General features: G+C 39.2%; 3 protein-coding genes across 6 annotated transcripts; 2 read left to right on the forward strand and 1 right to left on the reverse strand.

Moving 5' to 3' along the window:
* Positions 1–2657: 2657 nt before the first annotated feature.
* Positions 2658–4211, reverse strand: LOC149110528 (uncharacterized; the record flags this gene model as incomplete). Its single annotated transcript, XM_089292302.1, has 3 exons — positions 2658–2789; positions 2866–2876; positions 3936–4211. Coding segments are annotated over 3 exons (393 nt in total), but the record flags the coding sequence as incomplete, so codon positions are not given.
* Positions 4212–5689: 1478 nt separating this feature from the next.
* LOC110058535 (putative skeletal organic matrix protein 5) lies at positions 5690–9938 on the forward strand. Of its 3 annotated transcripts, XM_020765185.2 has the most exons (6): positions 5690–5779; positions 5903–5943; positions 7235–7294; positions 8506–8582; positions 8962–9097; positions 9251–9938. In XM_020765185.2, exons 3-6 carry the CDS (start codon positions 7238–7240, stop codon positions 9767–9769), a joined length of 789 nt encoding a protein of 262 aa, XP_020620844.2. In that variant the 5' UTR covers positions 5690–5779; positions 5903–5943; positions 7235–7237; the 3' UTR covers positions 9770–9938. The 3 variants fall into 3 exon arrangements, with proteins under 3 accessions (XP_020620844.2, XP_089148578.1, XP_020620843.2); XM_089292452.1 differs by lacking the exon at positions 5690–5779 and having other exon boundaries at positions 5832–5943; XM_020765184.2 differs by lacking the exons at positions 5690–5779; positions 5903–5943 and adding an exon at positions 5967–6256.
* Positions 9939–11608: 1670 nt separating this feature from the next.
* LOC110058533 (uncharacterized) lies at positions 11609–25358 on the forward strand. 2 transcript variants are annotated; one of them, XM_089291788.1, is made up of 7 exons: positions 11609–11727; positions 14736–15659; positions 16374–16686; positions 20372–20592; positions 20948–21469; positions 22064–22369; positions 23434–25358. In XM_089291788.1, the coding sequence occupies exons 1-7, from the start codon at positions 11653–11655 to the stop codon at positions 23809–23811; spliced, it is 2739 nt and encodes a 912-aa protein (XP_089147914.1). In that variant the 5' UTR covers positions 11609–11652; the 3' UTR covers positions 23812–25358. The 2 variants fall into 2 exon arrangements, with proteins under 2 accessions (XP_089147914.1, XP_089147915.1); XM_089291789.1 differs by lacking the exon at positions 11609–11727 and adding an exon at positions 11937–11993.
* Positions 25359–25513: the final 155 nt, after the last annotated feature.

Below are 25513 nucleotides of genomic sequence, written 5' to 3' on the forward strand. Positions count from 1 at the left end.
TGAATGAATTTTCGCGCGCTTGTTTTCTCTTGTCATGCAAGACTACACGAACATTTATTTGTGATGTAGCTCAATAAAAGGACTTCTGTTGTTCCAATGTCTCAATGTTATGTTATAAAACAAATGGTAAACGCCATAGCGTGCACTATTGAGTTATGGATGCACTTGGGAGGTTTACTAAGCACTCAAGAAGCTAGAGTCGCACTCGGCTGTCGCCTCGTGCGACTCTTACGCTTCTTTCGTGCTTAGCAACCTCCCGCGTGCATCCATAACTCAATAGTGCACGCTATGGCGTTTACCATTTGTTAAATTGCCTTCATTAAAAAATGAACTTCAAAAACACCGTGTGGTTCATAAAAGCTATTATTATTATTATCATTATCATTATCAGTGTCATCGTCATCGTCATCGTCATCATCATCGTCATCGTCATTGTCATTGTTATTGTTATTGTTATTGTTATTGTTATTGTTATTGTTATTGTTATTATTATTAATTCACCTTTTCATTTGTGAAAACAAGATGTAAATTCGAGCAATGTAAACAAATACAAACAAAATTTAAAACACTTGGGGACGCGCTGCCTTGCAGGGTCGCTGGTCAAAACTCTATCTTCTCAAGAAATAAGTTTATTTGTTTAAGTGTTGGCGATCTGAAAAATGAATTTGAAGTGTCGCCAACTGTTCAAATGCCTTTCTTGGAAATTTTTTTGTCCATTACAAGTTAATACTTAATTAATTAAAAACACTTTTACCACAGGCTTCAACTTCACGTGCAGATCGTTATCTGTCATACGATCAAGCTTAGTTTTCTATCGAGCCATTCGAACGCTACCAAAGTAGACCAAGCATGCAAAGTACGCGCGTGAACGCACTCCTCTAATCTTTGATTACTACTATTCTTAATTACATGGATTGCCAGCTTCCAACTCTACGAATCGTCAACCTAAAGCCAGAACTGCACTAGGTGGTCACACGCTTCTGCTTTCCAAAATGCGGAAAGAAGTAACTGCATAGAACAAGAACTGGAGTGATCAGTGAAAGTCAGGAATAAATGTGGTTGAGACAGAATGTTCTTGAGCGAGTTCCTCAAATTATCAAAATTGGTCTCCACTTAGCCGTTTGCATGTTAAACTTTCAATGTAACGTGACCGTGACGACAACAACAACCCTACCAAACAAGGGTTATATATTGATACACCAAGTGAACCAGTAACTGAGGTATAGGGTCCGCATAATTACACACTTGATCATGAGACGCCTCGTGTCAGCGCTGCAGACTGCAATGCAGTGAACCGGCAAAGTCATGAAACATAGCGTAACCCTAATACGGTACAGTATATATGTTTACGTCTCTTCAAGATGAACACAGTGATCCCAAAATACACGTTGAGAAACAAAATAAATGAAAAATTCCCTACAGAACGCTACAGGTAAGGCATTAGTGAAGTCAGACATCTTTTACATTTAAATCACAAAATCAATTTAGCCCAATATTCTGTTCTTTTTTTTCTTTGCGGGGAGCGGGGCAGGTAAACAAATTTACAAATTTTAGTATGTTAGCGAGTATTTCTGCCCAAGAGTTTTTTGTTTGGTTCAGTCTTTGATTTTCTTTGCCTTATTGCCTGTTGTAATAAATTACAGTAGTTCGCAAAATTTAGAGAGGAAGCCACATCAGCCTTAGCTAGTTTTCATGCAGGTCGTCTATCCTGGTCCAATTGGAATTGGAAATGTCGGTTCTGTGGAGGGAGGAAAACCAGAGAACCCGGAGAAAAACCCTCGGAGCAAGACGGGAACCAACAAGAAACTCAACCCACATATGGCACCGGGCCAGAATCGAACACGGAACAGATTGGTAGGAGGTGAGTGCTTTCATCACTGTGCCATCCCCGCTTCACTGCAATACGGAAAATAGGGATGCATTTTGGTTCAGGACTACGCTAAAGGAGATCTGGAAGAAAGAGTGTATGGCCTCAAATCAAGAAGGACCCTTAAATCAGTTGCTTTCAGTTCCCTCAGTTAAGAAGGCTTTCTGCAGCAGAATGCTCACGACTTGGGACCCATAGTTGAAACAGCCACGAGCTATTATCTCAAGAATAGGAAGCAATGTAGCTTCTTCAGTTTTTTAATACTAGAAATAGAATTGCAGGAACTACGTGATTGAAGGATTAGCACTCTCGGCTAAGACTGTTTTGGCGAGGAGAAACCTACTTAGTTGTTATTATGCGGTGCACTTCGGGACAACGTCGCTGACAGTGAGACTATGCAATAATTTCACCACATTTCTCATTTATTTCTTAAAATCCAGTTTCAGGTTCTTTCTAAGTTTAGACATGCAAAGTCCGTTTTCGGATATAACTCCTACACCGATTAACTTTGTGCTTTAAACTGGACTAGTGAGTCGCTTGGCTTTATTCAGACCTCTTCACTAAGGGCCTTGAGAGCATGTTAGCACTACGCACGAGTTAGTCTCTTAGATATCATGCGTGACATTATGTAATCGAGACGCAACCCATTTTAATCACGTGATTACCCTTCCAATTATCCCTTACCCGGCTTGAATTCCACCGTCTTATTAACAGCTAGTTTCGCATGCGATTAACCCACAAGTAAACAACACAATGTATGTTCCTTTCACTTTTATTGACTTTTGTAAGTTTTGCTTTATTGATCATATTGCTTCTCTAAAATACAAGAGAATATATCAGGTGAGCACCAAAATAACTGTGGCTAGGCCCCAACCACATTTTCGTATTAAAACCAATTACTTTCACATAGATCTTTTCTCCTCTTTTCAATGAATGAGTTGCCAGTCATCGGATACCTGTGTTTGCACGAAGAACTCTGGGATCGTCAGGGGGCAAACATTGCTAGTCGCTAGAAGGAAGTGTATGACGAAAAGTTGTTTCGAGGTACAAGAAAACGATTTTTGAGACAGATCAACGCTTTTTCGCCGTCGTTTTTATCGCGAATGGATTTGGGCAATGTTGATATGTGGAATATGTAAGTTTTGTTTGAATAACCGTGAAATATATGACAAAATCTACCGATAAACTCCGTTGCTTGCGTGAGGTTTATTGTGAAATTTACATCGCGTAATGGTCTGAAAATATCACAAAATTAATTAGGTATAAATCGAGAGGAAATAACCCAGTAAAGCCTTTTAAGTTGCGTACAGGCTACTTTTGGCTTATTTGAAAGCTCAGTCATACAAATAATACTGGAAATAAGTCCGGTGGCGATCATTGTACTGTCTGGGATTGATTTAATGACAAACGAGTCCGCGCGACTCATGCTGTGTGGCTACTGTATTGCTCAAAGCCTTTGTTTTGCTTTTACAAGCACGTGTTTCAGTGATTTTCCTTTTCTATAACAGATCAAGGGTGGCTCCTTGAATACATCTCTGAGTATTTGTATTTAAAAGTGCCATTTGTGCGTGATTGTGCTTTCCAAAGTATGGTATTGACGGTTGAGTGAAATTGCCCGACACAAAGGGTAGTAGTTTCTTCTGCAATTTTCGATTTCTGTTTTAGAGCTTCTTTTCTGTCTTTATATTTAACTTCTCGGAGGGTCTTTTCTACCATTTGCTCCGGGTAGCCTCTCGAGATCACGCTTGTATAGAAATTTTCAATATTCTCTTCAATGTATTTCACAATAAACCTCACGCAAGCAAAAGGGAGTTTATCGGTAAATTTTATCACTTATTTCACGGTTATTCAAACAAAAACTTGCATTTTCCATGTATCAACATTGCCAAAATCCACTCGTGATAAAACAACGGCGAAAAAGCGTTGATCTCTCCCCAAAACCATGTTTTTGGGCGTCGAAACAACATTTCCCCATACATTTCCTTCTAGCGACTTGCAATGTTTGCCCCCTGACGATCCCAGAGTTCTTTGCGCAAGCACGGGTATCCGATTACTAGCAACTCATTTATTGGAATACGCCTCCAGCAAAACCGGTGTTCCCCTGTCCGGGCGACATATCCTTGTGAATCATCAAGAGAATGCGATTGTCGGCAAAAAGAGCCACACGGCTGTTATTGTTGTGTGACCTTTTGTTGAAGTACATCTGCATATAAACATAGTAAAGACCACCCTCGGGCACTTGCAGTCTTCCATAGGCATACTCAAAGCGAGGCAACACATGGCTATTAGGGTGAGCAGCGTACCATGCGGTAATTACTAAAATTAGTCGAAGAAACAAACGACATTGATATGTTTTTAATGAGCCATTATATAACACAATTTAAGATTTCGAGGAATTCATTCCGAAACGAAATATATCATGCAATCATCTATTCTTTCCTTTTTAAAATATTTTAATAGTGACCCGTTGGCCTCCAAATCTAAACGCTTTCAAAAACACTCAGCCGGATCTTGGGAGTTCCTAAAGGGCCATTTCCGAGTACCCTTGTGCCTCTGTTTCAAAACGAGTCTTGGTTCCCGTACTTGTCAAAAAAATATTTAAGCTACGATAATTTGAAAAAAGATGTGCGATATTTATGTCGCCCAGCCCAGCTAAATTCCCGTGTGGACTTTTTTAAGATTTCTACGCGTCTTATAGAGTCAGTTTGACTTTCATTGAAATCTTTGTTCTCCACAACTTGAATAATGATGGACAGTAAGGGATTTCTTTTTCTTTTTTTTTTTTTTGCCTCGTTCCTAGCCTCAATGCGTCATAGGTATCATCAATGTGTCGACTATGGTATAGAATTAAATCGATCCGGACTCGCTTCTGTTTTAAGTACAGTTGAACCCCGCTATTTCGAACTCGCGCAGGTGAAACGAAACACAGTACGAAATAGCGAGAGTTCGAAATAGCCGATAGTAAATGGCTAAAGAGGAATTACAAGAGAAATGGCTTTGGGTTCCAAATAACGGGGAACTTGAAATAAACGAGTTCGAATTAGCGGGGTTCAACTGTAATCTATTTTTATTTCGTATTTCAATCTTCTTGGAAGAGAAATTTCACTTTCCTTGCGCGACAACGAACACTACAGAGAACAAAATTTTCGAACTGAAACAGAACGTTGCTTTACTTTTCTAGCACCACACCGTCCATGCAGCTCACTGACTTCTCAAATTAGAAACCACCTTCCAAGTTGTGTTCAAGCAGCAACGCGTCCGACCGACTCACTTTGATGAAATGCTTTCGCTGTCAATATTGGGATAGTTTAACTAGAAACACTCGCAATCTTGTTATGAAAACTAAACGATTTAGAATAAGTCTTCAAGACTCCTAAATAATCATAATCTCTTGGCAGTAGTCAATAGCGTGCCGAAGTGTAGCTTTGTCAAGTGTAAGTTCGATTTCTAAATGTGATTGTAGCCTTTAAATCCACGTGAAAGTCTGAGTTTATTGAGAACAAATTGTTGCGATGCAAAAAAATGGGCAGCAAAGGTTTACTCAACCAAACTCACGTTTCCTTCGAAGAGGTCACGTATTCTGTGGAACATTGTTTCTACAGCTGTTTGTTAGAATTGACATAGTCTACTTCAACAGCTGTCTGTAAGTCTCACTTTCTCAAGGCTGTTTTCATATGTAAAAAGTTGTTTAGAATACATTTACTTAAGAAACTCGAGGAAAAGCTGTGGAAACCAAACTTTTAGAAGTGACGAGGTCACGAATTTGATATTAAGACTTTAGTTAGCGTGATCTCGATTGATTTCATTGTGTTTGAAAATTCGCATCTTAATAATGACCCATATCCTGTCTCGTTTTCAGTCGTATAAGAGCACCAGAGTAATTCGACTGCTATATTCCTTGAAAAGTCACTGGTAAATAATTACAAAGTCAACACTGAATTCTTAATGTCCATAAGCCTGTTAGGTTAACAATATCTCATTTGCTAGTGACGATTATTGTATCGCCAATATCTTAAAGCTCGCAGTCTCTTGCAGATAACCTAGAAATTCAATCAGGACAAAGGAAAGATTTTAAGGTAATGCTTAATGTTCTGTTGTCCTTTTCTCCTGTTTTCCGTATCGCTTTGCCAAAATTAGCGCGGTAATACTTAGTTTTTTCTCACACAAAGAAGCAGGTGCAGAGACTTCTTTGCCTTTAAAACACGTACAGTTTTGATTATATGAGAGGCGTGGTGGCCTCATGGTTAGTGCGCTCGTCTCCGGATCGGGCGGTCCGGGTTCAAGCCCTCACTGGGACATTGTGTTTTGTTCTTGGGCAAAACACTTTACTCTCAGTGTGCCTCTCTCCAACCAGGTGTATAAAAAAGTACCGGCGAACTTAATGTTGAGGTAAGCCTGCGATGGACTAGCATCCCATCCAGGGGTAGTAGAAATAGTCCTAGTCGCTTCATCCTGCAGCGAAACCGGGATAAGCTTCGGCCTGATTGGCCACTTGGCTCGTAAGCAGACTTGCCACTAAAATTTATTTTTCATTACCAGGTTAAGTAGGTAACTCAGGTAACTCGGCCTGCGTTTGCTCTGACAGTAAGGTTTAGTCTTTACATAGTGGAGCTTTTGTGACTGTCACGTTCTTCACCCACGTCTTCAAGTTACTTTTATTAAAACATATACAGTCTTTTGAAATATACGACGCATGGTCGAATAAGACCTTACTTCAAATGGCATGCAAAATTATACCTACCTATTTTAATCATATCATTCGATTTCGGTGTATGGTAAGCATCAGTTTAATCGTGATTTACTTGTCGAAGGCTTCAATTTTTTCTGTGAATTTTCACCACAAATAAAAATGTCTTGGAATGGAATCTTTCCCACTGTGAATTATTCCCAATTCCTTCCCAAACCAAATAGAAACAAACTCTCAGTGAATAAAATTGTCTGTACCTCCAAATCGTGACAACACAAATAGGTAAATTGATGATATTTCACTTCTTGCGCTCAGAATATATAGTTAAAAACTACTCTTTTAAAATATGTATTGTGATTCTATTGCCGATTTTGTCAGTCAGAAACGCTACAAGTTCTACGAATACCAGTGTCGCTGCCGACATTTCTCATGTTTATAAATCTGCCCAGTGACGAAGAACCGAAAGCAAAACTACCCAACATTTTTTTAAGATGATGTTGTTATTTCAAACCATCCTCCCCTCACAAATAGAGCAACGATAGTAGATTCTTTTTCAAATTTCTGGGTGGAGGGTCTTTCAGACTGCTTTTAGCAAAGTCGAAATTTTTATCGCAAAAAAAGGTTGTAATGCAGTGAATTAATTTTTGGTTTAATTAAATGATTTTTCCACTCTGGGACAGGTCATGTTGCTTTCGGTGACGTTTTTCGGATCCCTAATTCTGGTTAGCTCATTAGAACAGGCAAGTACAATATCCCTGTCCTGCCACTGGCTGAAACTCAGCTGTCATGCAGTCGTGATTACGTTAATCACAAACTGCCACACCTATATCAGACATTTTCTAAGGGTGTTTGGAGTATCTGTTTTATGAGCTATGACTAATATAATACTAGTATAATTTCAGAGCTGAACAAAGAGTTTCCAGCAATCTAATTGGTTCAGCGATCCCTTATATGACGTTTTATAATTAAATGAATGCGCACGCTCTGATTGGTCAATCAGCTATGGTTTATTGTGCCAGTAAACTCATGGAAATTTCGCGTGTCTTCTGAATTATTATATAAAAGCATGCGGCTCGTGATTTACGAATTCTTCGAGTGTTCTTCCAACATCGCAAGTGGTTTATCAGCCTATAAACCATGAAAACTTGTGGTCTATTGCTTAAATATAAACCGCGTTAAGCGGTTTATATAACATTTTCCAGGCCTGACTACTAAGCTCGATACCTTGGCCATCTCGGCAAGTAAACATGGCGGACAGTAGGTGAATGAATTTTTCATCTATTCGGAAGACATCACTCTAAGTCCAGGATATTTGAAAGGATGGAGAATTTTCAAAATGACTGCTGTCTTCCTTGCACCAAAAATTCTTTCAAGGACTCGTGTTCAAGGAAGTTAAGAATCGTAAACGCAGTGGTCACGTTGATTGCCAGCAGGTCAGGGTCGATTGACCGAAATCTGTTTTTCTCCAAACTGAATGCTACTCATTTTGAGACGATGATGACAACTGTGGATGAAGTCAACAGCGATAAAACAAAGGTATCGGATGAACTTATTTTTCGTAGTGTTTTGCTTATTTGTTTTAATGCAGAACTCGATGAGTTAGCTGATTCACAATCGATGTAAACTTACATGTAAGCTCCTTATTAAAACTATTCGGCTGCATACGTGCATGCAAACGAACAATTGCGTCCCTGTTTTTATGTTTCAGTCCGTTATTCTCTGTTGTTCAGTTCTGAAATCATACTAAAACAATTATTCAGCTCGCCTTCGGCGAGTAATTGTTAAATAGTAATTACACTTTAGTAATACTGTGGTCATGCAACCGAATATCAGAAGCATTTTTGCCTCACAAATTCTTAGATGTGAAAAAAAGAACAGAAGCACGAAAAACTTACAGGAGGCCACTTAAAAAACCAGTTAGGAAATAATCACTTTATATACTGAAACACAGGTAAGCTCTTTTCGTCTTGGGGATGTTGTCCCGAGTGTTGGTGCGACTTCATGCAAAGAGATTCATGACGAATACCGGTAAGTTTTGAAAAAATGTATACATGTAGATCTGCGCTTGGAATATCGGCCCGAGAAGACCAAGGGGCAAAATTTTCCTAGTATGGTCCAGAACAAACATTAATAAGAGATTTACAACATGACTGAAAATATCTAAAAAAAAAATCCACGATCACAGACTGGAAAAACACCATAAACTTCCATCCCGCAATTCTGAGATTCGATTCGAGCAATCTGATTGGTGGATTTTAGTTATCAGCCCTCTGATTAGTAGTGTAATAAAATGAAGGTACCTAACACGTGATGAGCTTTACTTCCAATAGTTATAATAACATGTAAAAAAAAAAACGAATACAATACAAATTAAAAGCTAATGCATTATTTGAAATTTTTTTTAAAGAACAACTGAAAACAAAGCCTACACGCTCCAGTTTGGCGGCCAAAATGTTTCTGTTTACTGTAGTATGGATGGAACTGATCTTGGCGACTGTGGCTGTGGGGGATGGACGCTGGTCATGAAGATTGACGGCTCTAAGGTATTTTAAACGCCAAAGTTTTATAAAGAACTAAACGCCATTACCACATCTGGGGATCTTGGTGGAACGTCCCATAACGTTATTGTTGTGGAAAACACTGTACATGTACTTTTGCCGTGTTCTTTGAGTTGACTCTTCAATTTGATCTTGCAGCGGACGTTTCATTACGATTCGTCTTACTGGACTGACAAGAAAGCATATGGCATCCCTGAAGGAGAAACAGGTTTAGATCAGAAAGAAACAAAGCTACCAACCTACTGGAACACACCATTTACCAGGATCTGTCTCGGCATGAAGACTGGAGACGAAACTAGGTTCATTCTTCTCGGCCAGAAGGCCAGCTCGCTCTACTCCCTGATTCAAGATGGTAAATACCGCCCCACTTCACTGGGTCGTGACACTTGGAAGAATTTGATCGGTCCTGAGGCCTCCCTGCAGGGCAACTGCAACAGAGAAGGATTTAATGTTAAACCTGACGATTCCGTTCATTCTAAGGCACGAGTTGGTTATATTGCTAATCAAGAAAATGATTGCAATAGCCCTGACTCCAGGATTGGGTTCGGCACTGGAGGGAAGCACGACGACTCCAACACGTGTGGAAACGAGGCTACGTATGATCCAGACAACGGAGTCAAACACATCAAGGCCATGGGGTATATCTTGGTTCAGTGAAGTGAAGCAAACTGAAGTGATCATGAACTGAACTTCCAGTGATCAGCGTGAAATGTTATGATTGATAGTTCATTAAATTTTAAACCTTACAGTACAAAACTAAATTATGGGTTATGAATTAAGGCTATACATAACAGATTAAGAAAATAAAAAAATATATTACAAAGGATTCAAATTGACTATCGTCTTATTTGCAGTGGCTATATATGAAACAGTTCTGCATTCTGTTTGTTCTACATGTAGACAATTGAAGGCGGTATACGTCATCGGCGGAGGTAAAAATGTCGTAGCTTGTGATCGTGGTTATTAAAATAGGGCCTTCCAAAAAAAAAAAACTCTACTTTTTCAATGTTGAGGGCCGGGCCTGTAGGGAATGGTACTCATTTATACGAAGTGGTTACATGTAGTTTCTAACTGAACTGCAATGATGGGTCGGAAGCATGTGACACTCTTGGTTGATTACAAACTCGACAATGACGTTATATGTATTGAAAAGCTGACGTCTCGATGTTTAGCCCTACGAGCCCACCACTCGACGACTGCATACAACCTTCCGGCCCTCCCTCCTCCTCTCAGTCTTTCACCTTTCACCTACCGATCCCTTTCCTTACATATGTCACTCTTTACCTACCCGTCCCTGTCCAGTTCTTTTGTTATTGTCGTCAGACTCGTCCCGCGATGTGCATTATAATTTCACAAATATTTTCAGATAAGTCACTTAAGGGACTTCTCTGTTAGAGACGTGATCTCTTTGTTAGGGAGGTCATTTGTGCATTAAAATCTAGAGAAGTAATCAAATAATGCACATACTTATATACTTTATTGAGCAGCAATTGAACCTCCTTAATGGGGGCTTCACGAACACTAAATTTAAAAGAGATTCCCACATTTACAGTAATAAGATATATTGCAGTTTAATAAGAGCTATAAGATAACAACATAAATTTCCATCAAAATCACTCTAAAAAGCGTTAAAAAGAAATAGTTAAGATGCTAAGAGTCCAAGAATTTCTTAACAAGAGCTTATGTTTCAAGGTCTTTTTGAAAAATGTCGCAGTAGGCTATGGTGTTGTTCGTTTTGTTTGTTTTTGTTTGTTTGTTTGTTGTTGTTGTTTTTCGTTTTTGCGTATTAGTCTTTGTTACTTTCGAGGCGAATTTTATTTGGTGATGCAGGCAGCGTTCTCTTGTGCTGCAGTGCTATGACCGCTTTGTCGCTCAGAGAGGTTGCGTGGATGTCGTAAGTGTTGTTGCGATTGCTGAAATAAGGAGTTGTTACTTGCGTCGCCGTGACAAGATCCCTCTAGTTCACCCTACAAAACGCGTGATATTGTTGTCAGCAAAACATGTTTAACTAAAAAAGGAGTGTTAGCCTTCGGATACAAACAAGGATTTAGCCTGAGCAATGTGAAGACTATGAAATAAAAACGAGACTATAGCTAATAGTTACAGCAGCAGGTTGGCGTTGCTACATTGAACACTTGACAAATTGCATATAAGCATATAAAATATCCGTTTTTTAGGACAACGATTTATGCGGGCAACTATCGGACTAAGTAAGCCCTCGAGAGAAAAACTGAATTGTTTACATATTACACCGGACAGCTCAACCAGTGCCAATATTGAAAAACAAGAAAAATTCTACTAAAACTCAAAAGAGCAACAAAAAGTGTTTTCTATTTCTTAAACTAAAGCAAAATCCAAATAATTAAAAGGAACAGAGTGATCTGAATCAAGCACTCACTTATTTCTAAGACACGAACGACGCAGGTAAAATGTAACTAGTATCGGATTGGGTTTCAAGGTGTCTACTTCCTTTCTATTCCTGGTTACGCACGAGAGGCATTCACCGGAAATGACGCCATGGACATGACGCAGCGTAAATCATGCATGTTTATAACATCATGTCGGAAGAAGGCGCAGATGAAACGTGCGATCAAACAGGACACAACTCTAGACAAGTAAGTTATTCAGTCGATTGAAACCAAGCCTTTCTCTAAATTACAGATCTGATGGGCTTTACATAACACATTTTCGGACCCACAGCAACACGAAACATCACGCGACATCACGCCACCAAAACAAAAGTAAACATTTCAAGCATTACTGTTGCGATATTAAACCTCAAACCCGATCATATTGCTCATGAATCGTTAGAAAAATCCAACGTTTGACTTGATTCTAATGAAGCTGTATGACGAGAAACAACTTTGCTAGTATAGTTAAGGTACTATGTTTCTCATGCTGTATTTGCAAGAGAGGTTTACTTCGGCTGCCATATTTACTTCCTGACCACTGGACCGCAAATCATGTAGGAAAACCATTTACACAACTAGTGGCTTCATACAGGAATTGCACCTCGCTAAAATGCACTCCAGTTTAATAGCATAAAAACCACTTTGGTTAGCTAAACAGCACTGCGGTCAGCCTGACTAACGCTCTATGATCCAGTTAGCTTAGGTTAATGCTGACTTACAAGGAATACACTATTAATACTGAACTCTATATGACACTTTCTTGTATTTACACGTTGCTACATGCTTTACACAGAATTAATAACTAAATTGAGCAGTGGACAACTGACGGAGTTTAAGCGAGAAATAATTGAGATTTTGTCGTTTAACAAGTGTTGCAATGCCGTCTGGAAAGATATTTGGATCCTTTGCTGTTATTTATTGTTCTAAGAGAAGGGTCCAATATTGCCTGTCCCTACAGACAATTATAATTTTTGTTATTGTCTGATTGTCCTACTAAGATACACACACAATAAAGGGAGTGGGGTGGGGAAGAAAAATCTTTGATAACTTTTCCAATATTTAAGTAAAAGCCTTCAAACTTGTCGGCATATAAAGCTGAAATTTGTCAGGAAACAATTTATTATGACATTTCCTTGTTCATGTACTTGTAACTTCATGTTTACATGGCAAAAAAGTTTGACAGTTTTCCTTTTATTTCAAAATATGGAATAACCTTGTTTTTATTAACAAAATTGTACACCCAGGTATTAGCAGTAGCAGCAAATTAATGCTGGGGAGGTTGTGGCCCTGCTAGGTCAGTAATTATAATTGCAAAAGCACTATTAAACCTTTAGATGGTTATTAAGATATGATTTATGAATCAAGGAGTTAAACTTTGCAAGAACTTATTGCAGACATTTGAACTAAACATATTATGCAAGGTGGTGAAATATAAATACACACTGTAGTGGTTAATGAGAGCCACCCTAATGAACTTAGTGTTAGCTTTTTGCTGTTACCCTCTATAAATATTATTATTATTATTATTATTATTATTATTATTATTGTATTGGTATTAGTATTAGTATTAGTATTAGTATTAGTATTAGTATTAGTATTAGTATTAGTATTAGTATTAGTATTAGTATTATTATATTATTACTAGCAGTAATGAAAGATTATGAGTGCATTCGACCTTAAATGATTTCACTAGCTGACTTTCAACCTCTGTCTATGCTAAAATCAACATTTTTCGTCAACAACGAGGATTTATACACATACATATCATAGTGTCAAAGTTGATGCCAATGAACAGGTCCCCTGTATAAACTACAATTTGTTGATACATTGTGTGACGGCGCCAGTTTCCGCAGACTCACAAAAATATTTACGTTATTTCGTGCTAAATATTTTCCCATGAACTGGTAATCTTTAAGCGTAAAACGCTAATTTGAAAAAGTATATATTTTTTACGTACATTGTTTTAAGCTGGGAGCAGAAATATAAGCAAACATTTGTAATTGCACACTTGTTTATCGTAAACAAACTCTGTGCGACTGATTCGAATATTTCCTCTGATGAATGAGAGTAGACAGCATGTTTACATTGTCCTCCCTTGGTTCAGGCTCACTCTTCTGGATCTTACCTTTAGAGTACTTTTCTACTGATTCCAAACTACATTTGACTGGATAAAGACTGAGCTATCTGTCGTGACTGGAACTAAGTAGCAAGTGCGATCAAACTACAGCCAATGAAATATAACTGTTCCCATGGTTAACATCCCAAAGCCAAAGCGATTCAAAGTCCTGTTCGTGAGCAAGTATATTAAACTACAAAACCACGCGGTAGTCTCTAGCTTTAGAAATCCGCTTTACAATGCTCAGACTTGCTCAGACTACCACAGAACCACAAGGTGCGTGATAGTCTTTGCGCATATGACATAACATATGATGCCAGTCAATTTAATGGCCCAGAAAATGTAGAAGCTTAACAAAAAAGTCTCAAAAGAAGTCACCCTTAAAACCACAGGACACCAAAGATTATGAACTATGTTCTGCAAAAGCGATTTGTAAACATAATTGGACTTATTCTTTGGAGTACAATTCAGGAAGTAATAGCACAAGTAATTTCAAAATTGGACAAGCACAAAGCATGACGCCGATTTGAAAGTACGAGCATGATTACCTCCTGAATTGTACGAAATAAGGTCCAATTACTAATTAATCGCATCGGTAACAAATTTACACATTAAAGAAGTCTTTTGAGAACTTAGTTTGAGCGAAAGAGCAAGCGGCACTTTCTATAAGTTTTAGGACATATCCAATTACGAGTATCCAATAACAAAAAGTTGTAATTGGACAGCTATGTGATCATGTGCCGATTACGTGACAAAAAGGCACCCAGAGAACCAATCACAGTCGACAATTGTGTAATAGATATTATCAAAGGTGTAATCTGGTGAAACACTATTGGTTACAATCTGAATTTCATTATGATATGTACTGCATCATCAGGAACCAAAATATATAATTGTCTCTGCTATTATAGCACAATTACCTTTATAAATTACAGACAACAACATTTTCCTGAAGATTTTAGCCCTTAATCTACAGTCCAGCTAGTTATGGAAAAAAAAACAGACTCCTTGCTCAGGGTCTCAACAGAATTAACTAGGAAAACATAGTAAGGAAAAGTCAGGTTAATCCTAATGAAGTTGTATATTCCTTGTATAGGAAGATAAAGCTTCAGATAAAGGAAAAGAATCTGTGCTTCATCATGATGCTGAGTGTGGTCCTTCAACAAAAACAAGTACTTCAGCAACCAGTGCTGGTTCCCACAATGAAAGCAGTCCTCTAGTGAAGACTTCAGAGACTTCTAGTAGTGAAGACAATCCTTCAGTGAGCAGTAGGGACACTTCCACTAATGAGGACAAGCCTGTAGTGAAAAGTAACGACACTTCCAGTGATGAGGATAAGCCTCTAGCGAACAGTAACAGCCCTTCCAGCAATGAGGACAATCCTCCAGCAAGCAATACGGACACTTCCAGCAATGAGGACAAGCCCTCAGTGAACAGTAACGACACCTACAGTAATGAGGACAATCCTCCAGTGAACAATAAGGATATTTCTTGCAATGGCGACAATCCTTCAGCAAGTAGTAACAACACTTCCAGCAATGGGGAAAATCTTCCTGTAAGCAATAAGGAGACCTCCAGCAATAGGGACAATCCTCCAGCAAGCAGTAAGGACACTTCCTCCAATGAGGACAAGCCTCCAGTGAACAGTAAAGACGCTTCCAGCAATAGAGACAAACCTCCGGAGAGCAGTAACAATACTTCCAGCAACGAGGACAAGCCTTCAATGAAGAGTATGGACGCTTCCAGTGTCAAGGATCAGCCTGTAGTGAATCATGCAGACACTTCCAACAATGAGCGCAATCCTCCCGTGAACAGTAAAGACAGCTCCAGCAATGACGAGAGGCCGTCAGTAAACAGTAAGGACTCCTCAAGCAAAGGAGACAAGCCTCCAAGGAGAAAAAGGCGATCTGAAAAATCTGGATATTTTGGAGGCTCCATGTTTTCATGGCTACAGAGTGCCGGAAATGCTGCCATTGGTGAGATTACTGAAGGGATTGCAGCCATAGGAGCAAAGATGTTTGTATGTCTCAATTAATAATTATCTCCTCAGAGCTTTATTATCTAGCTCTCTGCCCGCACTGCAGGCCTATGATGCTCCCTCAACATAGGCCTGCAGTGCGTGCAGAGAGCTAGATAATAAAGCTCTCCCTCATCATAGGCCTGCAGTGCGTGCAGAGAGCTAGATAATAAAGCTCTCCCTCATCATAGGCCTGCAGTGCGTGCAGAGAGCTAGATAATAAAGCTCTGAGGAGATAATATTATTGCTTCCATAATTTTAATTGGCTTTAAGTATAGAATAGTTAAGTTAATCACTGGATTACTACATTCTAAAATAGAAAACGTATACCGCACACGTAGATTGAGACAATTGAATTTACTTGAAGTTCAAAAGAGAAAAGAAACTGTGTAAGTGAGAGGGACTAAACAGGGGTATAGCATATATTAAAGCTGTTCAAAAGTTATCGGCACATACCAATTTAGTTGGTGGAAAAATGTTGAACCAAACTCAAGTGATATTTTTTATGCAACTATTGACCAAGTATTAACCAACATCTCTGACTAATGTAGTATTTGCTGGCAGTTCCTGTTATTAGTAAAAATCAAGAAAAGTTTCTTCATATTTGTTTAACCTGAAATTCGCTTTGATGTAGCATGACATCCAATTCTGTGCCTCTGCATAAGACCAGAGGTTGTTGTTCTTGGATCAGGAATTGATAGTGTTATTACCCTGTAGGAAGAACCAGAAGAACCAGAAGAACCTAAACCACATCAAGATAATGCTAGATGCAGTCCTTCAGCAGAGGCAAATGCTTCTGAATCACCAACAACTGCTCCATCCCACAATAGGGAGAATCCCTCAGTGAGAAGTAAGGACACTTCTAGTGATGAGGACAACCCTCCAGTGAACCGTTTGGACACATCCAACCATGAGGGCAAGCCTCCAGGGAATGGTGAGGGCACTTCCAGCAATGGGGAGAAGCCTTCACTGGACATTATGAACACTTCCAGTGTCAGTGATGAGGACAGCAACCCTCAAACAAAAAAAGGTAACATGGAATGAAAGAGTTTAAGAATGAATGAGTTGCCAGTAATCGGATACCCGTGTTTGCGCGAAGAACTCTGGGATCGTCAGGGGGCAAACATTGCTAGTCGCTAGAAGGAAATGTATGACGAAAAGTTGTTTCGAGGTACAAGAAAACGATTTTTGAGACAGATCAACGCTTTTTCACCGTCGTTTTTATCGCGAATGGATTTGGGCAATGTTGATATGTGGAATATGTAAGTTTTTGTTTGAATAACCATGAAATATGTGACAAAATCTACCGATAAACTCTGTTGCCTGCGTGAGGTTTGTTGTGAAATTTACATCGCGTAATGGTCTGAAAATATTACAAAATTAATTAGGCATAAATCGAAAGAAAATAACCCAGTGAAGCCTTTTAAGTTGTGTACAGGCTACTTTTGGCTTATTTGAAAGCTCAGTCATACAAATAATACTGGAAATAAGTCCGGTGGCGATCATTGTACTGTCTGGGGTTGATTTAATGACAAATGAGTCCGCGCGACTCATGCTGTGTGACTACTGTGTTGCTCAAAGCCTTTGTTTTGCTTTTACAAGTACGTATTTCAGTGATTTTCCTTTTCTGTAACAGATCCAGGGTGGCTCCTTGAATATATCTCTGAGTATTTGTATTTAAAAGTGCCATTTGTGCATAATTATGCTCTCCAGAGTTTGGTTTTGACGGTTGAGTGAAATTACCCGACACGAAGGGTGGTAATTCCTTCTGCAATTTTCGATTTCTATTTTAGAGTTTCTTTTCTGTCTTTATATTTAACTCTCGCGATCAGGCGTGTATTGAAATTTTCAATATTCTCTTCAATGTATTTCACAATAAACCTCACGCAAGCAAAAGGGAGTTTATCGGTAAATTTTACCACTTATTTCACGGTTATTCAAACAAAGACTTACAGTTTCCATGTATCAACATTGCCAAAATCCAATCGCGATAAAGCAACAGCAAGAAAGCGTTGATCTCTCCCCAAAACCATGTTTTTGGGCGTCGAAACAACTTTTCACCATACATATCCTTCTAGCCACTTGCAATGTTTGCCCCCTGACGATCCCAGAGTTCTTTGCGCAAATACGGGTATCAGATTACTGGCAACTCATTCATTATCTAGCTCTTTGTACGCATTGCAGGTCTATAATGTTGTTGCCGGTGCACTGTTTGCATACATTGTGAGTCTAAGGCAAGAGGCCACTGTTAAGTTCCAGATCTTTTGTCATTCCTTGATCGTTGGAAATTTTAAGGTAGTGGAAAAAATTCTACTTGGCAAACAGTTCCACGGAGATTGTTTCAGATTGTTAGCAAGAAGATTTGCTTGAAAACCAAACTTTTGGACAAATATATTTCAGATTTTTCTCTTGTTTTTATTTTGCTCTTTTATCTCATCAATTCTATTTCAATGGTTTGTCCTTTCTGTGAGGATCAGAAGGTAACCAACTGTATGTCATTTAATCTGTTTGCTATCAGAATTAAATGCAATAATCAGTTTTCAGGTTCTCAGTTGTAAGAAAGAAAGTTATTTTCAAACTCTGCCCATTTCCAGTGATTCCATTGTCATAATTAGGTCAAGCTTAATTTTCCTTAACATCAAATTGTTATTCATTCATTTACTTAAAAAGCTTAGAACAACATATACCTTCCAAGCTTTTCCGAGTCGCAGGCATGAGATCTGTTTTCTGGAAGTTCTACTGTAGCTAGATTTTGAAGATCTGATCATATCCAAAAGACCTCTGAAGATCTCAGAGGATGTTCCAAAGATTTCCAAAGGGGTTTCATATATATTTCCTGGTTCCAGGCACAGCTTCCAATGCTTTGCTAAACATATTAACACAGCCAGATTGTTCTCTTGAAAATTGTAAAATTGAGGATGTGTTCTATCATTTACATAGACTTTACCTTTCTTCCATTTGTTTGGGTTCACAGATATTTTTTGAAAATGTGTAAGTGAAAGCTCTTTCAGCTAGGTGTGCAATTTTAATTCATAAACGTGAGTTAAGGTGTGAGATCAAAGTTTTTGACCTGCAGGCATGGGACTCACCAAAGTGGGCAGGTATATATAGGATAATTAAATTTTGGAAAATATTTGCGAGCCAGGTGCCATAAGCATATTTACGTGTACACTCTACATTAAATTTCGGTTTAAATACATGCTTGTCCTGATACGGCTGAACCTCAGCTTTTTGAAGGGCCTCCTATTGATCTTGAACGGATGGCAAACATCAAGCAAAAGGCCCGGGGGGGGGGGGGTGGACTCCAAAATAAAAAGGATGGGGGTGCTTGTCGGAAATTTTGAAAAGAACCCCTTAAAGGTACCCAGATCCTGTTTGTTGGCGTGGCTTAATTTTTTTTTTTCCCTAAGAGGTACCATTTCTTACATAGCACAATATAGATCTCCTGTCATATTTTTTCTGCTCAATACCCTAAAAGGTACAGCAAAAGCTCCTGCTCTGAACCTTTTGAGGCTAAATACGCTAAGAGGTAACAAAACCGCTTTTTTAACCCCTAGAAGGTACGACGAGCACCCCTGTCAAAGTAGATTCAGCGTCAAATCATTGGAATGAGTATAACGGTTCGTGTAGAAACTAAAAATATGGCAATGTAAACACATTATTTCTCTCAGTCGACTGAGTCATTTGCTGTCAAAAAATTGAGTGTAAGTAAACATTACGAAAACATTTGCAACTAAAAAATGCAAACTAAAATGGTCATTTTGGTTTCGTCCTTATTTAGGCGAATGAAAAGAAAAAAGTTGTGTAAGATTCATAAAGGGGATAAATAGCTACTTTTCGCTCGCGGGTGTCAGGTCAAAACGAAATGATAAACATGTCATTGCACTCTTCCGAAAAGCTGTCTGTCACCAGTCGGTTATCATCAACAGTTTTCTGAATCGCCAGTGGTATAGCACAGTATGTCAAATATCACACGACAGACGTTCTAGGAACAATGGCTGCTCGATGATTGTTGTCGGACAAACATCTTGATTTAACATTAGTCTTTCCAATTAAAACCTTTCGAGACAACATTTTGACACATTCGGTGGAAACTGTGTCTGGTTAAATGAGAAAAAAAAAGGTTGAAAACATTGTCTACTCACCAAGATATCCAAATCGAATCTCAGCCAAAGCCGGTTTGGGGAAAACGAGTCTGCAATGTCCCATGTTTTGACTAAGTAGCGGCCAGCAGTTTCTGTGTTAGAGATCACTAACATTCGTAGCGCTGCTGTAGCGCCATGTTTGTGCTATAACTCGAATTTTTGTTAACTCGAAATGTGGCATTCAACGAAACGGTATCATTTATAAACTGTAAAAAGCAGTCATTCTCATAGAACTGGCGTGAAAGAACCCGAGTAAATCTGGAGGTGAACTGGAGTAAAAGCTAGTAAATCTCGAGGTGTTTTCGGCCTCATTTCGTGAGATTGCTCCGAAAGCCTCCGAAAAGTCACATAGTACAGTGACTGGCCTAAGGCAGTAAGCACAAAAATTGTGTCCACCAACACCCTTTAGATTGCAAATTTCAAACACAATAAGGCCTAAGCACTACCGCCTCTCATCATTAAACCTGAGTACCCGCCCTCGGCTATTACACTTCTCTAGGTTAACCTACAATTTGTATAGAGCAGCGTACACTGTTGAACCGCCCTTTAACTTTCTCTTGTATTTTTCAGACCTCTTGCGCTATGCAGCTGTCGGAGTAGCAGCTGGTACTGCCGCTGTGGTTGCTGCTCCACTGGTTCTTGGTGCTGCTGGTTTTGCTGGTGCAGGTGTTGCTGCTGGTTCCATTGCAGCGGCAACTGTAAAGACTGGAGGTTTGTTTGCAATGGCTGTCGGCAATGCTGCCATTGGTGGGATTACTGGAGGGATTGCAGCCTTAGGAGCAAAGATGTTTGTATGTCTCAATTAATAATCGTTTAATGTCTAATTAATAAGAGAAATCTTTTTATGAGTTTACATTTCTCATACATTTTTTTGTCTTGAAATGATTCAGTATTAACAATGCAAAGATATGCATAGGATTATTATAATGTATCTTGGCACCTTCACTCGGAGGGTGGGGCTTAATTAAAAATCTAACGTTTAAGAGAGCTTATTAGAAAGGTACATGAGCTAAATAGGGCTTTCACGATACATGATGTTGATGCTTAGCTAAGTGCTAAGAGATTGTGATTAATTGATTACAAGTAAAGAGTTAACTTCAAGATTTACGTTTCGTTAATTTATACAAGCCTAAATTCAATTTATAGGACAGTTTTGTAGATATCAAGCTGTTGATATGTGGAAGTGGCAGTGAAGCCCACGCATTTGCCGGTATTGCCTCATCTGTGAAAGGAACAGATGTTCGAGTTTTTAGTTTAAACCAAGATGAAGCAGATTACTGGTTTGCTGCAATGCATAAAAACGACCTCAAGGTTACTTTTCATCGAAAGGGAGAAGAACCAACTTGTATTACATCTAGACTTCCGCTAGCAACGAGTAACCCAGAGGATGCCATGCAAGATATTGATATCGTGGTCTTTGTGCTGCCGGCATTTGCCCATCAAGTTCTTCTGTATACCTTGAAACCTTACTTCAAACCTGGCACAATAATAGTCGGCCTACCAGGTGCTCCAGGGTTTGAGTACCAGGTACTTCACGTGCTGGGTGAAGTAGGACAGCAATGCACGATCATGAATTTTGAATCATCACCCTGGGTCTCCTGTATCTCTGACTTCAGTGTTGGGTGTGAGGTTCTTGGCACCAAGGAGACCCTTTTGGGAGCCATCAAGGTAACAGACTCTCACTTCAAATACGTACCCGTGATATTTGTTGGGTTGTAATCATTACAGACTGCACAAAGTTTGCGGTGCAGACAACAGATTGAAAACATAGCCTCTTTTATACCTTCAGATACAAAACCAATAACACCTTTCGATTATATAGATTGGCTGTATTTTCCATAATCAAAGTGATATTGTTGCACCATAATCGTTTTGAACCAACACGCGCAGGCAAAAATTAGCTATTTACTCCCTTTTTGAATCTTACTCAACTTTTTTCTCTTCATTTTTTTAGCCAATATGACCATGTTAACGAAATTGCAATTGCAAATGTTTTCGTAATGTTTACATATACTCAATTTTTTGACCGCAAATGATTCAGTCGAGTGAGGGAAACATTACATTCACAATGTCATATTTTCAGTTATCCGTGAACCATTATACTGTACTGATATCACTGGTATGACGTTGAATCACTTTACACGACTGGTAAACAGCTTTGCCCCAGAAAAGTGTGATCATCTTCCTCTCTTTGCTTCGCGAGATCGTCCACTTTGTTTGTTGTTCTTTGTAATTTTGTTTCTGTTTGTTCTTTTTTCACAGCAAGGAAAAGGTGTTGCTCCCAAGAAAGACCCAGCTTCCACACTACAATATCTCCTGGGTCCCCTCCCTAAACTTAACGTCTCTGGTCACCTATTGGGCGTTCAGTTGATGAGCGTCAGTGCGTACCTGCACACGTCAATACTATATGGTCAATGGGAGGGGTGGCAGGGGAAACCAGTTGATGAACCACCTCTGTTCTACAATGGCCTAACTGAGCCAACAGCGGACCTGCTGTCCAGTATATCAGATGAGATTGTAAGCATCGCCAGGGTCATTGAGTTGAAGACTGAAGCTGACTTGTCTCATGTAAGATATTTCTATGAATTTATTTACAAAAACTCATCTTTTTGTTCTAATGTTACGTTTCATCATTTGGAGTGGTTATGACAGGTACATATAACCAAAAGAACGTTTTAATGTTTGGAAGGGAGGGAAAGTAATTTAGTTAAATTTCTTCTGTACAACCGGCTTAGCTGATAGAAAAAATAATCAAGGTAGGCCTGGCAGGAGACAAGAAAGACGACCAGATAGAAAAGACGAGCAGACAGACAGACAAGCAGACAGATGTGTTTATAAGTAACTACCGACGTAATCATGTTGTTCACTGTCGTGAGCTATCATCCAACTGGTTTGATACAGGGAGCAGACTAAATTTTTGGTCGAGAGGCTTAGGGCCTACTTTTGTTCCTTTACGTCTTAAAGAGTAGTTGTCCCTATCAGCAGTTACAAACTGGTGAGTTATGGCTGCAGAGGCCTATGTGGCATCCATCAGTGCGCCTATCTGTGGCACGGCGAACTAACCAGTATTTGCTCCACTGGAAGGCATCACAGCTTTTCTTTAATTCAAAGATTTTTCAGTCGTTATTGATACCTCGACAGGGTAGGGAGGTATTGTTTAGGTCCCTTATCAGTCTAAAACTCGCAAGCGAAACACCGTGACATGATGCCTCTAAAAGATCGTGAATAGCCTGGTAACGACACGTATTTTAGTACGTAATCTTGTTTGCTTAATTTTTGCCATTTGTAAATATAATTACAAAATATCAATCTACTCAGTCTCCAAGTAAGGAAGCCCAGGGAAGCCACTAAGGCTTACATAAGGACTACCTTGAAGATACCTAAGACTTCACTAAACAATAAAAATGCTATCATCGGAACACAAAATGATCATAAATTTAGATAAAAAAATAATTAAGCAAAGCTAAACGCGCAAAAGCGCAAAAGCAAAGAAAGACAAAAAAGGCGAAAAGAAGCACACACACAACCACACTAAGAGAAGTTAAATATACTTATGCCATGAAAGATCAATTAAGTAAAGAGGTGAACACAGGTTCTGGTTATGCTTTTTTTCTGACATTAACTCTCTACAGGTTGTACACATTCATCTATGGCTTGTGCGACGTTATTCTCATGACATCTCAAATAAGTCGACCCTTTACAAGGCAATACAGACCAATGCTGCCTTTCAAGGAATCAAGCATCCAGTCAAGACAACTGAAGACGGCAAATTCTTGCCAGATTTCACGCACCGCTACATCACGGAGGATGTCCCATATGGCCTGGTCGTCATCCGGGGTATTGCAGAAATTGTCGGAGTTCAGACGCCGAATATTGACAAGGTGCTTACATGGTGTCAGGAGAAAATGGGCAAAGAATATCTCGTGAACTCAAAACTGCAAGGAAAAGATGTTGGCTTATCCACAGCACCGCAGAGATATGGATTCATAACTCTTGAGTCCATCTTGTGAAGCTATCTAAACATTCGACACGTCCGTAGACCAAGAAAGCAGGAAGTTCAATATTGCTTAAAAAGATAATAGGCTCTGTTTAGCGCGGAAATATGCGAGCAGTTTTCCGAGAAAATCTGTGAGTAGACTGCTGGCAGTCGAAATTCAGCAGGGGTCATGAGGCGAGACGCTATTGCCTAAAGGGGAATGGGACGAGACTTGGGCGTGGCACGCACACCATACCGCCCTTTTGCGTTCGCGTTGGCTAAACACTCACCTAAATGGCCCTAAGAGAACAAACCGGCTGCCGGCAGTCTAATCTGTGAGCTAGAAGTGTAGAACACCCGAGGAATGCCTTATCTGGACTACACAGGGACGTAATGGTCTGGCTTCGCTGCCCTGAACTGGGAATACAATTTGATGTGCGTTTGTCCTAAACATTGCCTGAACCCGTCCTAATCAAGGTATGGTTTCACGATTGCCAACGTTAGGTATGATTCATCCAGTACTCAGTATCCTTCAGTATCCTTCAGTTCTAGTCAAGGGGTTCTAGAATAGCGGGTGTTGGGTGTTCCAGCGTAGGGTAGGTATTTAACGTTGTAATTGTCCAATCAAGCTACCCCCATCTCCAAATACATTACTTGCAAACAATTTCGGACGCTCGCATTTGGGACGTTTTATTTCGGACGTTTTATTTTAGGACACTTTTATCTCACTTTGGACAAATTTCGGACAAAAATTTCGGACAATTCGGTAACATAGCCAACGTAAATTTACTCCTAAAAACACGTTTTAGACGGGAACAACATCTGTGAAAATGATAGTTTTACTGCACCCTCAGGGTAAGAGAAATTCTATCAAGCTGTTACGTATCTCAAGCAGTGTCAAGTAGAATTCGCTCCATAAAGGAAACTAGCCTTTTAGGAGCTATGTCAACATTTTATACTGTACTGTAAATATTTGGGACGCTAAAAAAATTTCGGACGGTTTTATTTTCGGACACCTTTTTGTGCGAAATTAAAATCGTCCCAACCTTTTTGCAAGTAATGAACGTAAATGTAGCATAAAAAAAGAATGATTCTTCAACTTGCAAGATTTGTATGAAACTCATTGGAAATAGTTCTTCAAAACCATCAAATAGATCAGGGCCGTAGCAACGCAATTTTGTCGGGTTGAGAAGGGGTGGAGTCTGGAGGGGTCAGCTTATCGGCCTGCTAAACCAAAAGGCTCATAAAGGTATAGGAGTGGGCATTTTGGCTTTCTTGAAAGTTACTGTTTATGTTAGCAATGTATGGGATTTGTATAGATAATAGATTTCTGTCTGTAAGACCCCATTGTTCGATATGCTATTTAACATAAAAGCATTTGTATTGAGATTTGTAGCGTCAAAGATTACGAATGGTTGATGTAAGTCTCATAGAAATAAGGATAAACAACGAAATAACATTTATGAAAAGGGCATTGCTGCAATGCATATATAATGTATAACCCTAAACCCTTCACTTGGGGCAAATGTAAACTAACAAATAATATATTAAGCTGTAAAAATAAAAAGCAACCGGAATGGAGAGTCGTGGATACTTTAAATGAGTGAGCAAAAGCTACATAAAGGCAACAGATCTTTTCCCAACTGACTGTTTGAGTTACCTTCGTGTGAAAAGACAACATTTTGGGCATGTCCATTGTCGTATTCTGTGAAAAGTTCAAAAAGCTGGCTTCGCAT

The sequence above is a fragment of the Orbicella faveolata genome, unplaced genomic scaffold (genome assembly GCF_042242905.1).
Source record: "Orbicella faveolata isolate gen_17 unplaced genomic scaffold, um_ofav_v1 contig_24, whole genome shotgun sequence".
Lineage (NCBI taxonomy): Eukaryota > Metazoa > Cnidaria > Anthozoa > Scleractinia > Merulinidae > Orbicella > Orbicella faveolata.

Coding starts and splice junctions, on each gene's coding strand:
- LOC110058535 (XM_020765185.2), top strand. CDS start 7,238: ATGTTGCTTTCGGTGACGTTTTTCGGATCCCTAATTCTGGTTAGCTCA. Junction 7,295..8,505: donor TGGTTAGCTCATTAGAACAG/GCAAGTACAATA, acceptor ACTGAAACACAG/GTAAGCTCTTTTCGTCTTGG. Junction 9,098..9,250: donor TGAAGATTGACGGCTCTAAG/GTATTTTAAACG, acceptor TTGATCTTGCAG/CGGACGTTTCATTACGATTC.
- LOC110058533 (XM_089291788.1), top strand. CDS start 11,653: ATGCATGTTTATAACATCATGTCGGAAGAAGGCGCAGATGAAACGTGC. Junction 15,660..16,373: donor CCATAGGAGCAAAGATGTTT/GTATGTCTCAAT, acceptor ATTACCCTGTAG/GAAGAACCAGAAGAACCAGA. Junction 22,370..23,433: donor CTGAAGCTGACTTGTCTCAT/GTAAGATATTTC, acceptor AACTCTCTACAG/GTTGTACACATTCATCTATG.